Raw genomic sequence first — 15,200 nt, forward strand, 5'->3', positions numbered from 1 at the left:
TTCGTGAGGAACGATCGGCGCGTCACAATTGATGACATCTGTGAGCATTTTCCCAATGTTTCTCGAACAATTGTTCATGAAATTGTTAAACACCATCTGCATTATGCAAAAATTTGTGCAAGATGGGTCCCTCGCGTATCTCAATGAGCTGGCGGCGAAGGACTATGCAGCAGGAATACAGAAACTTGTCACACGTTATGACAAATGCCTTAATTTGCTTGGAGATTATGTTGAGAAGTAGTTTAAAGTATCCTCTTTCAAATAAAATTTTTTATGTTTGTTAATATTTACTTTTGTGTCTTTATTTCACGAACGGGTACTACTTTCCGGATGACCCTCGTAAAAAATCATTTGCCTTGACTGGGATTCGAACCCAGATCCCTGAATATCCAGTCGAGTGCTTTAGCCAGTTAAGCTATCGAGGCATCCTCTTAAACTCTGAAATTTTGGGGGCTTTTAAGGAACAAGATGTAGTGACGAAATACCATACATACAACGTCACAGGCATTCGTAGTCGTGCGCACCGTGCCACAGTCCACGACTTTAAACACTTAGTCTGTTTATACCTTAAAGAAACATCTTTGCAGTTTCTACTATATCGTCTACGTATTTCGTCACAATATCTTGTTCCTTCAAAAGCCCCAAAATTTCAGAGTTTAAGAGGACACCTTGATAGCTTAACTGGCTAAAGCACTCGACTGGATATTGAGGGATCTGGGTTTGAATCCCAGTCATTTTTACACTCTGAAATTGTTGCATTGAGTTAGACTCAATTATTTTATGCACTCTATGTTTCATAATTGCTTAAATAAGTTGCTTAAACTCGGTGCCTTTTAATATTTTATTCATACGCTATTTTGTAACATACTGTAATACTATCTCATTGATCTGGAAGAATACATAATTGTAGGAGTTATGTACTACCTTGATCAAAAAGTTCCCGGAATAACCACCGTGTGGCGCTCCCATCGTTCCGATTTGAGTTCTGTTTTTTTTGTTAAATTGGTACATCTGTTGTTGATATTCCCTTTAAATCTTAGTGTCATAACTTGACATTTGCAAAAGTTACGTAGCCAAGAGTACATCTATCTCTGTGTGTGTTGGCGATTTTTTACAATTGCAGAAATGGATTTAAATTTGCAACAACGAACTTGTATTAAATTTTGCGTAAAAAACGGATTTAGTGGCGCACGGACGTTGGAAATGTTGGAAAAGTGTTTCGGCAACGATTCTCTAAAAAAAACGGTCGTTTACCAGTGGCACGAGCGGTTCAGAAGTGGTCGTGAGTCAATCGAAGATGATGAACGCAGTGGCAGACCATCGACATCGAAAGTCGGTGAAAACATTGATAAAGTAAAAGAAATGTTGGTCAATAACCGCAAATTAACCATCAGAGAAATAGCGGAGGACTTGAACATTGCCTATGGATCCGCCCAAGACATTGTGGTTAATGATTTGGGTTTCCGTCATGTAGCAGCAAAAGACCTCAATTTCATGCAAAAAAGAGACCGTGTTGACGTCGCAAAAGACATGATTTGCGAGGCTGAATCCGATCCCACATTCATCAAAAGGATCATTACTGGAGACGAGACGTGGGTTTATGAGTACGACACGCAATCCAGACATCAGGCAAGTGAATGGCGTCCACCAAATGAGCCGAGACCAAAAAAACCACGTTGTTTTCAGTCAAAAAAGAAGGCAATGCTGACGGTTTTCATGGATTACAACGGTGTAGTGCATCATGAATTTTTGCCAGAAGGCCAGACAGTAAACAAAGAGTATTATTTGGGCGTTATGAGACGTTTGCGTGAAGCAATTCGCCGAAAGAGACCAGAAATGTGGGCAGAAAACTCGTGGATTTTGCACCATGATAACGCACCGTCGCACAGTGCTATCATTATTCGTAATTTTTTGACGAAAAATGCAACAAATACCATCCAACAGCCACCGAATTCACCTGATTTGGCTCCCTGTGACTTCTTTCTGTTCAATCGAGTTAAAAAACCATTACGGGGAACGCGTTTTAGCAGCCGAGAGGAAGTAATGAAAAAATCGCAGGAAGCACTGATGGACATACCGAAAACCGAATATAAAAAATGTTTCGAGGATTGGATCAAGCGCTGGCATAAGTGTGTTGCAGTCGATGGGGATTACTTTGAAGGGGACAATATAGATTTAGATGAATAAACTTGTATTTTTAATTTTCTGAATAAATTCCGGGAAATTTTTGATCAAGGTAGTATTCTTCAGTCTGTCTCTCTCCCTAGTGCTTATTTGATTCATTTTCTTCTCTGGTAATAGTTTGCTCTAAATATGCTATGCTAAAACTTTAATGATTAACCTGCCATCGGTGGCACAATGACATTTTTGCATACATTTTCTATTTTTAGCATTGCTCTTGCTCTAGGAATGTCATTAGAACTGATGATTTCAGTAAACTAATGCCAAACAATTGTTTAAATTTTAATTCCTCTTCTCAGTCTGACTTAAGTGACCCGCTAGCAATTAATTCATTATCATATTTAGCCATACCTAATGTTAAGTGTTTACCTGTACTACCAACTCCGGCTGTGCTTAATTTACAGCAAAAAGTTAATAATGACGTATATGAGTCAGTGCTACTGTTTACTGAAAACTCTGTCAAAGTAATTGATACACACAACATTCGTGCAATGGGATGCTTTCACAGGCTTTAACTAATGTTTTTCAATTTGTGGATGTGATTAACCCAAAGCTGTACCCAGATTGGGGGATTTTCATGTCCAGTAGATGACTCCTGTGTGTGTGTCTGTATCAGTCATTGTTCATGGGCTGTTTAGACATTTATTCAAATTTATGTTGGGCTTGAGGTCATTGATCGATTAACTTCAGTACAGTAACATTTTAGTAACTATCATCTCCTGTTTCCACTATATTTCTCCATTCTCATTTAACAGCAGAAATTAGCATTGATATAAAATATGGCAGTGGTTATATGACAGTAATGATTCATAGGAACATGCTTCTTAATTAATGTAAAAAATGCTGAGGGAAACACTGAATTTTTACTTTATGCCATTTTTCAACCCTCCCCATGGACTACACAACCTTAACAGGCAGACGAGCATGTATGCTCCAATACCAAAAAGAGATAAGCTGGTAGGGACAATGATATTTGCTCCTGGTAAGGTCACCCACGCCAGATAGATTCTTATTCAGCGGAAAGATATAGGGACAGTTTAGTGAAAGAATGATGGCAAATTTAAAACAAGGGATAATGAAACCTGCAGGAAAAACAATAGAAACAATAAACAGGAATAGGATTATGAAGCCTAGAATTAAAGAAGAAATGATCAAAAGAGATGGACGAGGGAAGGGAATTGACATAGGTGAACAAATAATTAAGGAGAAGAAAGTATAAAGAATTAAACAATAAAGTATGGTAAAAGATTAATACATGGTAGTGAAAGAGATGAGGTGGAAATACCAGCGCAGGATGTGGATAGATTATAGGGAGAGTGAAATGGGTGAACTATATGGAAAGGTGACGGACCTGAATGAAATGACAACAGGAAAAATCATTTACACTATTACAGATCCAATGGGAAAAATATTAATCATAGCAGAAAAGATTGTGTGAAGATGAAAAGAAACCATATAAGAACTAGGTATTGCAGATATTAGCACAGTGAGTTGGGATGAAGAAAGGGAGTGCATGTGAAGGCCCAGAAGTGCCCGGCCTGACCTACAGATGGCAGCAGGTGTTTGAAAAATATCACTGCATTGGAAAGCATACAATCTATAAAGCATGTTTCAAGTTTGAAGTTGTTTAGTATTTGTTTGGCAACCATCAATAGTGAACGTTTTCAGTAAATTTGTGAAAATGGAGGAAATTGGTCATTGTTATGTGATACAATACAATTATTTGAAAGGCCTCAGCCCAACCAATATAAAAGCTGAACTGGGTTCTACTCTGGGTGAGTCAGCTCCTTCGCTTACAACAGTAAAATATTGGGTAGCAGAGTTTAAACAAGGCCGTATGAGCTGCCAAGACAAGCATCGCATTGCCTGACCAAATGAAATGATGACTCCAGAAACGGAGAAGAAAAACTGGATGATCGTCGACGATAAGTGCTCGAGCTACCAGACATAGTAGGCATTTCAATAAGTGCGGTTCATTGCATATTAACTGAAAATTTGGACATGAGAAAGCTGTGTGCAAGATGGGTGCCGCATTTGCTCGCACTCCAGCAAAACCAGTGTCGTGAAGATGTTTCAATTGAGTGTTAAGCAAAGTTTCACAGCAACAAAGCAGAATGTTTGCGCCGGTTCATAACCATGGATGAAACATGGGTCCATTACTTCACATCCGAGACAAAAGAACAATCAAAACAATTGATTCAAAAGGGAGAACCAGCCCCAAAGAAGGTGAAGACCGTTTCATCTGGTCAAGCAGGCAAGGTCATGGCACTGGTTTTTTGGGATGCGCATGGGATAATTTTCATTGACTATCTTGAAAAAGGAAGAACTGTCAACGGTGAGTATTATGCAAATTTATTACAACCTTTTAGTGAAGAAATCAAGCAAAAGCAACCACATTTGGCTAAGAAGAAAGTGTTGTTTCATCAAGATAATGCACCAGCTCACAAATCCGTTATTGCAATGGCTAAAATTCGTGAATTAAAGTTTGAATAGCTACCTCATGCACCCTATTTGCCAGATTTAGCCCGTTGGGTCGGGTACTTATGGGATTACCCTTATTTAATGCCAACAAGGATAGCCAAAAAAAATAATGCCTGAATTTGAGGCAAAAAGGCCACTAGGGGAAAAGAAATCAAAGAAGAATGTGGGGATACATAACATCCTTGCAGAACTAAGAGTTGAAGACAATGTGGAAGGAAGTTTTAATGGGAACATTAATGACATTTATGTGGAAGATATTCTATACATCAGTATTGATACCATTCCAAACAGCAATGTGTCAAGTACAGTAGTAAATGGCTCTTGGATAAATCAAAAACCTATCCTAGCCTGGTGTACTACCGCAAATAATATTTTCTTTAAGTTTTACACTAGTCATTCTTTCATGTTCTCAATTTTTGAATGAGTTGAAGACAATATGTTCAGTGAGATACAGTCACCAATGGCCTGCTCTCTTGTGAGCAATTTCACCATCATGTTTAAGAGTAATTGTACAAATTTTCAATCAATATTTTCCTTTAACGTATAAAGTGATACAATTTTCATGTGGGTGTAGCATTACTTTATTTTGAAATCAACATCTTCATGTACATGTTTAATGCTTTATTTTTTGTATTTGATGATGACAATAATAATATAAGGAAGCAAATTGAAAACGACAACATTTACAACAAGTGATCAAAAGTTTTAACATCCTAGCAAACCACTACAGTACTATTCTGAAACATGTTCTTCTAATCACATTTAATGAAATGGCCCTTATTTTATTGGCCTTTTATGGGATGACACCTCATTGAAAGTAAATGTGAAAAAAGGGATGATTGATAGTTATCTTTGTCCATGATCAAGGGCTTTTGTGGCCCACTGAAGTTGGGTCATTGTAAGAGTACAAGGGAAAAGGGTAGTGTCAACAGATAACAGTATCATTGAAAGCAATAGAAATGTGGTGGTGCTCGAAAAGTGAAAAGATCAAATAGTTAATTTTTTCTGTGAAAAATAAGCAGGAAAGGAATTCCTGGGCAACACTTAAGGAATGAATAAATTTACTACTATTCTACTGCAGTTGTGAACACATGTACAAATGAATGAATGAACAAATAAATTAATATTGAAAGGAAGACGTGACTCACTGCAAAGAATGGCATATTCATACATGTAATGGAAGGCCCCAAAACAACATTTGACACATAAATGGGACAACAGACTTGACAATCGAGTGAAAGATGCAATCCATTTAAAGCAAAGGATTTCTTATCATCAATTTAGTCATATCACAGGGAGCTTTAAATTGCATACTCAAGGCTCAACTTTGAGTTTGAAAGAGAACTATTTTATTTCTACAAATTAACCTACCTCCCTGATATCAAGTAGCTATCAAAACTTACCTATCTTGATGTGATTGAGGTTTCCCATCTAACACATACAGTATTGCTGGAACTAGTTCTGCTTGTTTCTCGAGGGGCATTCGTGGATAACCAAGCTTTATATATATAATTGAGAAATTCTGGAAATAAGACCATTATATTTTGCTGATTTATTGTTGTTAAATGACATACTACACACAAATTGAGGCATAACCATCCAGAAAAAGAATAAGCAATATTACGGAAAGAATAACCAAACTAAACGAATACACCAACTGAATTCTTACCGTGACAAAGGAATCCGGGTGCCTATATAGATTAAGTAGTGCTTCAACAGGAAGCTGTACAGTAGGTCTGCTTTTCACCCTTTTACTAATGTGAAACAAGAGTTCCATGACCTAGTGAAGAACACTTCATTAGCGCTACATTAGTAATAAATATGAAAGATTAAGTAAATTGCACAGACTTTCGTACCTTCTTCCGCACTCCATCCTGTTGACTCGATAATTTAAGTAATACTGGAGGTAAAAATTTAGAGATGGCATTCTCGAGTTGCTCATCGGTTTCTGCCGATCCTATCCGTAAAAATACTCTCTCTAATAGGGCTAAAATTAAAATGATTAGAGTTATTAATTTTCAGTGTTTCAGGCTCACACTTAGTCTGTAAGTCCATAGCTTTAATGAGGCAAAAAAAATTAAATAAATGCAAGCAACGGGCACGACAAATTAAGGGGAAATCAGGGTCAAATGTGTGATTTAATGGCCAGAATTTGAACACATGTGGAAATCCTCTCATTGTTTAACTTCTACATACAACAACCACAGAGCAACAAGAAGTAACAATAAAAAATAATGATGAGCAAGACTAACCATGCTCCGTGGAAGATGCCATCTTCTGTCATTCAACATCATTCGGTCGCTTAGGTCGATCCTTCACGGTTCACTTCGATTTAGATACTCTGAAGATGACACAAAATAAAACACTTAAGCTTTTTCTCTCAATTTATTTTTTGAGTGAGCTACAGAACGTTTTATTCTGAGCAATTCCATCATCAATATGGGAGCATATATATAGAGCAAGTAAATGGCACATATTTTTTTAATACGGTCTTCTGATGGTATGCTAGGGCAGTCGATCAATTTGATAGCGGGAAATATGAAATACATATCGGGTACCAACGTATCCGTACATTTACATATGATCATCGCCGTCTTTTAGGTCAAATACTACGAATATTATATAGTATGCATGATAATTTAGTTCTCTTACGGCCTGATATTTAATTACAACACTATGTACAAGAATACATAAAATTCACTTATCACTGCAACAAATATAATTTTGTCATTTTAAGAGTTTAAGTTCTCCTTTTACTGTACCATGCTATAGGCTCATGGAATTAGTGTTAGTAGTGATAGAAGAGATTGGAACTGAAATAATCATGATCGCTTGTTCCATCAGTTTATCATAAAGCTTAGGAAATTCCCAAAGCAACAGGTAGGTATATGGCAGTAAAGAAGTCATGGATTGAAACGTTTGATTATCACTGTATAAATATAATAATTTTTCGAGGAGAATCGAACTCGAGCTATTTTTGACTAATCTAATCATCTTCATTTTATAATGAGCTTTAGTCTACAGAATTATGTTTTTTTATGGACCTGGGAACTACACACTACTGTACTTCTAAGCCCTAAAAAAACAGATCTATAGTCATCAATCTCACTCTTGGTTATCTCTGGGAATACACTTCCTTTTCCAAAAGTGACTACCTGACATGATCATACCATATCCATAACTTACTGCATTCAAAAGTCATTTCATCGAGTTAAGTTTATTTTCAAACCATAGATATTCATTCCATTCAACTTTTCCTCAGTGGTTCCTCAAATGTATATAAAATATTCCATCCTAGAACTCCAGCCTAGAATTCTGGTTTGTCTGTCATAGGCTAGAAAAAGTTTTCAGTTCAGCTTAGTTTGATGTATACATCTCAAACCATAATTCTGGAGCAGGTGACATGGGTAAGAATACCATATGTGATGCATTCAATGGTTTCCGGTTAACTTTGTGGAAGCTTAAGTCCATTAAATGACAGTGTATTTTTCCACTGTCCTTCATTTTGGTACTACAAGATTCAACTCTTACGCATCATCATCAGGTACAATTTACACACGCTGCGGTCCATTTATATACCATTCTTGTGTGGGAAGGGGTTGGTGAGAGAGGGGGAAGGGGTGGGTGAGAGAGGGGAGGAAAGAGGAGGGGCTGTGGTCGGCAATGATGGGAAAGCGGAGAGGGGTGTCAAGAGTCAGAAAAGGCAAGTAGTGGGGGGGAGGAAGGGTAGTTATGTCTTTCCATGAAGGAAAGGGATGCTTCCAGGATTGGGGAGAGGTGTTCAAACAATAAATTGTTAACCAAATGACTCTTTTTCAAATGCCCTCTGATTTTGAGGTCTTCCCATTTGTCCATCCTCCTTCCATTGCCCATTTGGTGTATCAGCCACAGGTTGAAATCACTCCTATGATTTTCTTAGCACAGATACTTGGGGAAGTGAGATTTCATGAGGTTACATTTCCTAGAACAGCATTCATGTTCCTCTGCTCGTGTCTGTAATGATCTCCCCATTTGGTCTATGCAAATAGCACTGCAGTCTTTACAAGTTAACTTTTAATGCCACTTTTATTTTGTTTTTCCACTTTGTCTTTTGTAGTGTTCATGAATGATTTTAGGTTGTTCACATTGTAAAAAGCTATCTGAAAGTGTTCTCTATGGAAGAGGTTGGCTTATCTTTTGTGAAATCAACCAATAATAAGAGAGTCAACATCATTTGTAATCTTTTACATCCATCGCAACTGGTTTAAAAGAAAGATTTTTGTACAATGGGAACGTTTTCTGGGTAGTATTTTTTCTATTAAATCTTCTTTGTACCCATTTTCACCGCAAAATCTTTTATCATCATCAGTTCTTGAACAAAATTACTTTTATAGAGAGGTATGTCCAGCAGTATATTTAGCAGGAAATAAATAGGGGATAACTTTTGAGATACGTGATGGCAAGAGTTGAAGGGGATGGAGCAGTCTGTGGCGGTACCTTTATGAAAAATTACAAATTCAAAACCCTGTCCCTTTTTCAACTCTGATATGCAGAAAGTTGAGTATCCAATTATGTTTTTCTCACTTTTGAAATTGATTTCTTTGCATTGGGAATTCAAGGTGTTCACAAAATGGGCTGATGGTCTTTCATTGTCTGTTCATATTGCAAAGATATCGTCTACGTAATGAAACCAACAGTGAATGTTTTCTGTAAACACTGAGGAACTACTGAATAGTTTTTCTTCAAAGTTTTTCACGTAAAGGTCAGGAAGGAGTGTTAACAAAGGAGACTCCATTACTAAGCCTTCCACTTGTCTGTAGTATTCATTGTTGAACTGGAAATATTTTTGTTCAACACACAATCTCAGTAGTGACATAAACTCATTGAGGAAGGGCGGTTTGGCCCCAGCACTTTTTCCACCACTACCAATGCTTCAAAAACGAGGATACTCGTAAAAAGGTTTGTTACATCAAATGACTCTAGGATATGTTTGGAGGGTGGGGGACCTATCTTGGAGAGCTGGGCACAGAAAGCACTTGAATTTTTCACACCTAACTATGGTTGGAAATTTGTAAACTCTCTGAATAGGGAGTTCAACAGGGTTGCTAGTTTCCTTATGGGGGCAGATACACAGGAAATCACTGATGATAATGCTTAAGCGTTGAAACTAGTAGTACCAAAATAAAGATCAGTGGAAAAATACATTGTGTTCTTCATTTAATGACGATATGTGACCTATATTTTGCCATGCACACTGCTAATTATAAGCATTCCTTACATTTCCATTCCAATTACTATATTCTAGAATGCAGATGGCTAGCAGTTTTATCAATCCTATTTATCACATCTATATTTTATTCTGCAAGCCATCATGGCAGCATGCAGCTGTGGGGATCATAAGGATATCAATTGAGCATTTGTTTTTACCTTGACATTGCATTTATTTATTATTACTTCATCTTGTTATTTCTCAATGGTAAAATATAAGATATGTCACACAAAAATAAAAAATGTATTCATACATTTTGAGAAATGGTTGTAGTAAAATTACCACTTGTCGTACCTTGGTGAAAAATATTCATTTAGATCATAAAAACAATTCTTGAATAAAAAACATTTTAACCTAGATTTAAAACATCTGATATAAGTTGGTTTCTTTGATGTCTGCTGGTAAATGATAATGTTTAATGCCAGCATATAGGGGTCCTGTTTGGAACAAAGAAGTGGAATGCTGCATTACATGTACCTTCCTTCTTTTTCTTGCGGCATAATCATGGATACTTCCATTTTTTTAAAATAGACACATTTTTACATACTCGAACATACACATGGCATATGTACAAACATGTCACAGGATAATTACATGAATTGATAAATACATGAATTAATAATTACAGGAATGTTTCTTCATCAGTAATTAGTAAAACAATATAAAACATACCTCAAATTCTCATGTCTTATAACTTTGACTACACATGAGAAATTCTGATTCTTCTTGTCTTGATAATCCACACTCATACTGGTATATTACATAAAATCAGAAATTTTATTTTTTATTCATTCCATTTATTTCTATTCTATAAATTCACTTTATTGATGAGGTAATATTGGAACATTATTCGAAAAAAATCTGAAGTATATATTCAGTCATTCATTAAGCTCACTGAGATTTGTTGATGTTAAAGATTTGAGCAAACCTTTGCACAACACTTGAATAATCAATGATTCTGCATAAACTGCTTGAATTGGATCCATTCTCTGTAATTTAGCTGCCACACTAACTCCAATTGCTTCATATTCATTAATTTCCACGGCTTTAGCCCTGTCTGAGCTCTCGTCAATCTGTTTCGGAAACTCTATGCTCCTTTCAGGGTTGACAGTATTTTTATTTAATGAACCATTCAAGTTTGTAGATGGAATATGCACTAATTCAAATTCCATAGAACTACTTTCCATAGCATCATCATTTGGTGGATCATCCTGAAATTGAGAAATAGAATATTCATAAAAAATGGCATAAGCTGTGATTTCATTGTACCATTACATTTCATTCATAAATCCTTCAACAAAGAATCAGAGATTGGAGGGTGAATAGATGACCATCAAGTATATTACACAATGTCCAAAGTAAGCCAAATTACATATAACAGGACAAAAACCTTGAGTTTTAAATACATTTCAATTTGAATAGCACCAAACTGATGATGACATATTAATAACTCGTAAATATTAAGCAAAGATATGTTTACCTCGTGAGGGTTGTGGATGCACTACAATGCACATTGAATCATTCCACACCCAGGGGACCACTTTTTCAGTGACTTATGGTGACAGCATTCATATTAGTCTCAACATTGATTTCTACAAACTAAGCACCCAATGAAACAAAAAGGTACAATAGCAAAGTGACTGGTGACCATCATTTCACCTGCCTATATTTGGTCTATTCCAACAAAAATAGCACTTTCAATTCACCATTTATCAGGCAATATTAGGGAAATTTACATTTTCAACAGATAATTTGCACCTAATATGCTCAATTGCCTATCTTTAGACTATCCATTTAAATATTAAACTAATTTCCATTTGTTTCTCTTCTTAAATTATGCGATGTACTTTAAGAAAAGTATAAATGGATACCAAATTGGAAGCTATGCATCTGCTGTTAGATTCCACCAAAGAGAATTTTGGTGATATAAATATGGTGTGATAATAACGGCTCCTTAAAGACCTTAGTGGAGAATGGGTGATAAAGGGAATTGCATTCTCCACTAAGGTCTTTAAGGAGCCGTTATTGTCACACCATATTTATATCACCAAAATTCTCTTTGGTGGAATCCGACAGCTACTTCTTCGACCCTATGGTTACTCATTATAATGTAGACCTGAAAAATGACCAAGTTTATTGGAGCAGCTTTTAGCTAACTAATAATAATCTATCAATCGCCAGCTCTAATTTTACAAAACTTCTTTCTACCGTTTCATTAAATACTGCTGCCAGTCCTTGCTGGCTCCCTTCCCCTTCGCTGTATATTTTCCTAAAACTATTGCTTTAGTAATCCCTACTATACTTCCATCTTACCTTGAACATCTCTAAAAAATCTATATTTCCTCTCTTTACATCCTGCTTTATATTTTCTAATTTGCCTCTCCTCAACATTGCCCCAATATTCCTGGTCCCTAATTTAACTGGTTTGGCCCTTTTTTGTCTTATTCAATGCTGCTGAAATAAATTCCACTTTGCTCGGATTTTGTGAAATGATGGCCCCAGAAACCTTCAATTACCTGCTGTTGGGCATGGCCCATGGCCCAATGGGCTATGTCCCACATCTGCCATTACTCTTTTACCTACTTGAGCCCATCTATCACTTGGAATACATAATTGATATGGTTTCCCAATACCTTCCTTAATACTGTTTTTAGCATGATACCATGTCTCATTCTGCTTTGCAACTGCCATGCCGATGAGCAGCTGCTGCAAGGAGAATTTATTATCTGGCTCTTAACCTTTGACCTATCTGGCATGGGTGACCCTACTAGGACTAAGTATCGACCAAAATATAATGAAACTATTAAAAACTTGATCATTCCATTTGCAAAAGGGTATTTACTGATAGATTATTTTCCCGATGGTCAAACAATTACTGGACAATACTATGCTAACCTCCTGGACTAACTACAGCAAAAGATACATGAAAATAGGCCAGGTTTGGCAAGAAAGAAAGTCATCTTTCATCATGACAATGCATGCCCACACACAAAAGTCGCTGCCATGGCAAAAATACGTGAACTAAGATAGTACGAATTATTGCCACACCCGCCTCTTTCCCCTGATTTGGCTTCATCAGATTTCCATTTCTTCCTGCTCAAAATTTTTCTTGGTGGCGGAGATTCTCCGCAAACAAAGAACTAACAGCCAAAGTAGACGGGTATTTTGCAGGCCTGAAGGAATCTTATTTTCAAGATGCAATCAAGACATAAGAACATTGGTGGACAAAGCGCATCAGTGTACAAGGAGACTACATTGAAAAATAAAAAAATTTCACTGAGCCAAGTCATGTATTTCTATTCCATTTGGAGAACTTTTTAAATTACCTTTGTATATGCCACACCCTGGTTATGCTGTGAGGTTTTGAGCGGATGGGTAGTCCTGCATTTTGATGACAGCCACACTATAACCAACACCTACAATTTTCTATATACCATTCATTTCCTAGAAGTCTGGTAACCTTTTAAAGCTTAACCACAGATGCTGTGAACCAAACCTCATATTTAGCATAAAAAAGTTTTACAAAATGAACATGTCACCAAGAAAGTGGCATATAAACAATTAATAATTTCACCTAATATATGCATTGAAAATCACTTTAAACTACCAAGATATTTTAATGAGTTTTTGGCAAATTCGCTGAACACTTTAAATTTCCTTCAGCATACTGAAATTACCAAATGATGTTACCAAGATTATGTTACCCCATGTTTCCTAGGCCATCATTTTTTATACAATTAAACCTACCTTCCCTTCACTGGAGGAGACATTTTTGCTGGTTGAATTAATGATGCTAGTAGAACTATCATGAGGCACCTCCAAAGACTCGTCATTTCCAAGAGATTCCTTTGGTGAAGTTGTCTGCAATGAGAAAACAACAACATTATACACTTGACAGGGTCAGCATTGCCTCTTAAACCAAAAACTGATCATTATTCTGAAATGAGTAAGCATTAATGGCAAATAAAATAGGTAATGAAAGATGCTATGATATTTTATACATTTTCTAAAATTAAGGGTATTTTTTTCTGTTTAATAAGCAGGGAAATAGAATAAATAAACCTATTATTATATATTTAGGAAGATTATATTTTCAATCAGTTTGCATTTACTCTCTAATATACAGAGTAATAATGTCTCTCTACTCTCTGTAAGTTACTTTTAAGCAGCTTTGGTCACACTCTACAACTTTCGTTGTTATCTTAGCGGGAACCCACTATAACATGGCTGCTAGAAGCCATAAAATTTGGTCAAATGAAGTGATAAGTCAGGTGGTTAATTCATTATTCATTGCTTAGTGATTTGTATTTTGCTATCTGTACTACTCTGCATAATGTTTCATGTCTGCATAAGTATTCAGTGTTTGTCAACACATAATATTTGTTTCTCCTACTTTGCAATTTTATCAATGGATGAGTTAAGATGCAATTTTCCTAGTGAGCTCATTTCAAATTAGTTTTAAAAGCTATCATGTTTAATTTCCATAAATCAACCAGTAAGAAAATACTAACATTTTATCATGATCTAGCAACCAGCAGTACATAGTATTCCATCATGATTTTCTACTTTTACAACCAATTTCGAGATCTCTGAATGCTATTTGCATCCTCAGCAGCAGAAAACATCTAGGCAGACTTTTCCTTCCACATTCCTTGCCAGCTTAACTGTGTAGCTGGAAATGCAGACTCACATCATAAAAAATATGGGAAAAGTGCACAAAATTTTAAAAGTCTTTATCCCCAATCATTTGTCTATATCCCCAAATTAAAAAATATCCCCAATTTCAAGATTTAAAAAACTATGTAATTAAAATGAAAAACAACTTTGCTTTACAATGCAAGTAGGGTTTTACTGCTATTTTTATTTATATAGGTTTGATCAATTAGTGTCTTTGAAATGCGAGGAGACTGTCTTTTTTCCAAGAGTTAGCAAGTAATAACTTATAAGCTGTAATACAGGTTGAACATAGTGGAAGACAAAACATCAAATTTGTTCATATGTGTACAGCCAAGTGAACTTTTCAACTTACAATTAAAGTCTTGGTCCCAGTTAAATTCATAAATAGATTAATAGCTACTTTGCCTTTTTTCTTCATGAAAAAATTTGTTCTGGAAAAGGATCTAGAGCTTTCTTAGCATACGGCACCAATGAAGCTTGGATTTACAAGTGAGGAGTGAAGACAGCAGGCATCAAAATATCAGTTCAAAGCAGAATCATGGCAACTTCCTCCTAAAATTTATTTTACTACTAATAACTATTGTGCACCAAAATGCACTGTTACTTAATGGCA

At 36.1% G+C, this 15,200-nt stretch overlaps 2 protein-coding genes across 2 annotated transcripts in view; both read right to left on the reverse strand.

The window, feature by feature from the left end:
- Window positions 1-6,955, reverse strand: part of LOC139690599 (proteasome adapter and scaffold protein ECM29-like) — a 60,730-nt gene extending 53,775 nt beyond the window's left edge. Inside the window, exons 1-4 of the mRNA XM_071588078.1 lie at window positions 6,915-6,955; window positions 6,519-6,649; window positions 6,332-6,442; window positions 6,066-6,184 (exon numbers count right to left, since the gene is read on the reverse strand). Of these exons, the coding sequence (XP_071444179.1) occupies window positions 6,066-6,184; window positions 6,332-6,442; window positions 6,519-6,649; window positions 6,915-6,936 (383 nt within the window). The 5' untranslated portion in view covers window positions 6,937-6,955. The remainder of the gene's footprint in view (window positions 1-6,065; window positions 6,185-6,331; window positions 6,443-6,518; window positions 6,650-6,914) is intronic.
- Window positions 6,956-10,073: 3,118 nt separating this feature from the next.
- The window catches only part of LOC139690612 (uncharacterized), a 37,228-nt gene continuing 32,101 nt past the window's right edge, over window positions 10,074-15,200 (reverse strand). Inside the window, exons 2-3 of the mRNA XM_071588094.1 lie at window positions 13,658-13,771; window positions 10,074-11,121 (exon numbers count right to left, since the gene is read on the reverse strand). Coding sequence (XP_071444195.1) covers window positions 10,789-11,121; window positions 13,658-13,771 — 447 coding nt within the window. The 3' untranslated portion in view covers window positions 10,074-10,788. The remainder of the gene's footprint in view (window positions 11,122-13,657; window positions 13,772-15,200) is intronic.

The sequence above is a fragment of the Hetaerina americana genome, unplaced genomic scaffold (assembly GCF_022747635.1).
Source record: "Hetaerina americana unplaced genomic scaffold, ioHetAmer1.1.p SCAF_3, whole genome shotgun sequence".
NCBI lineage: Eukaryota > Metazoa > Arthropoda > Insecta > Odonata > Calopterygidae > Hetaerina > Hetaerina americana.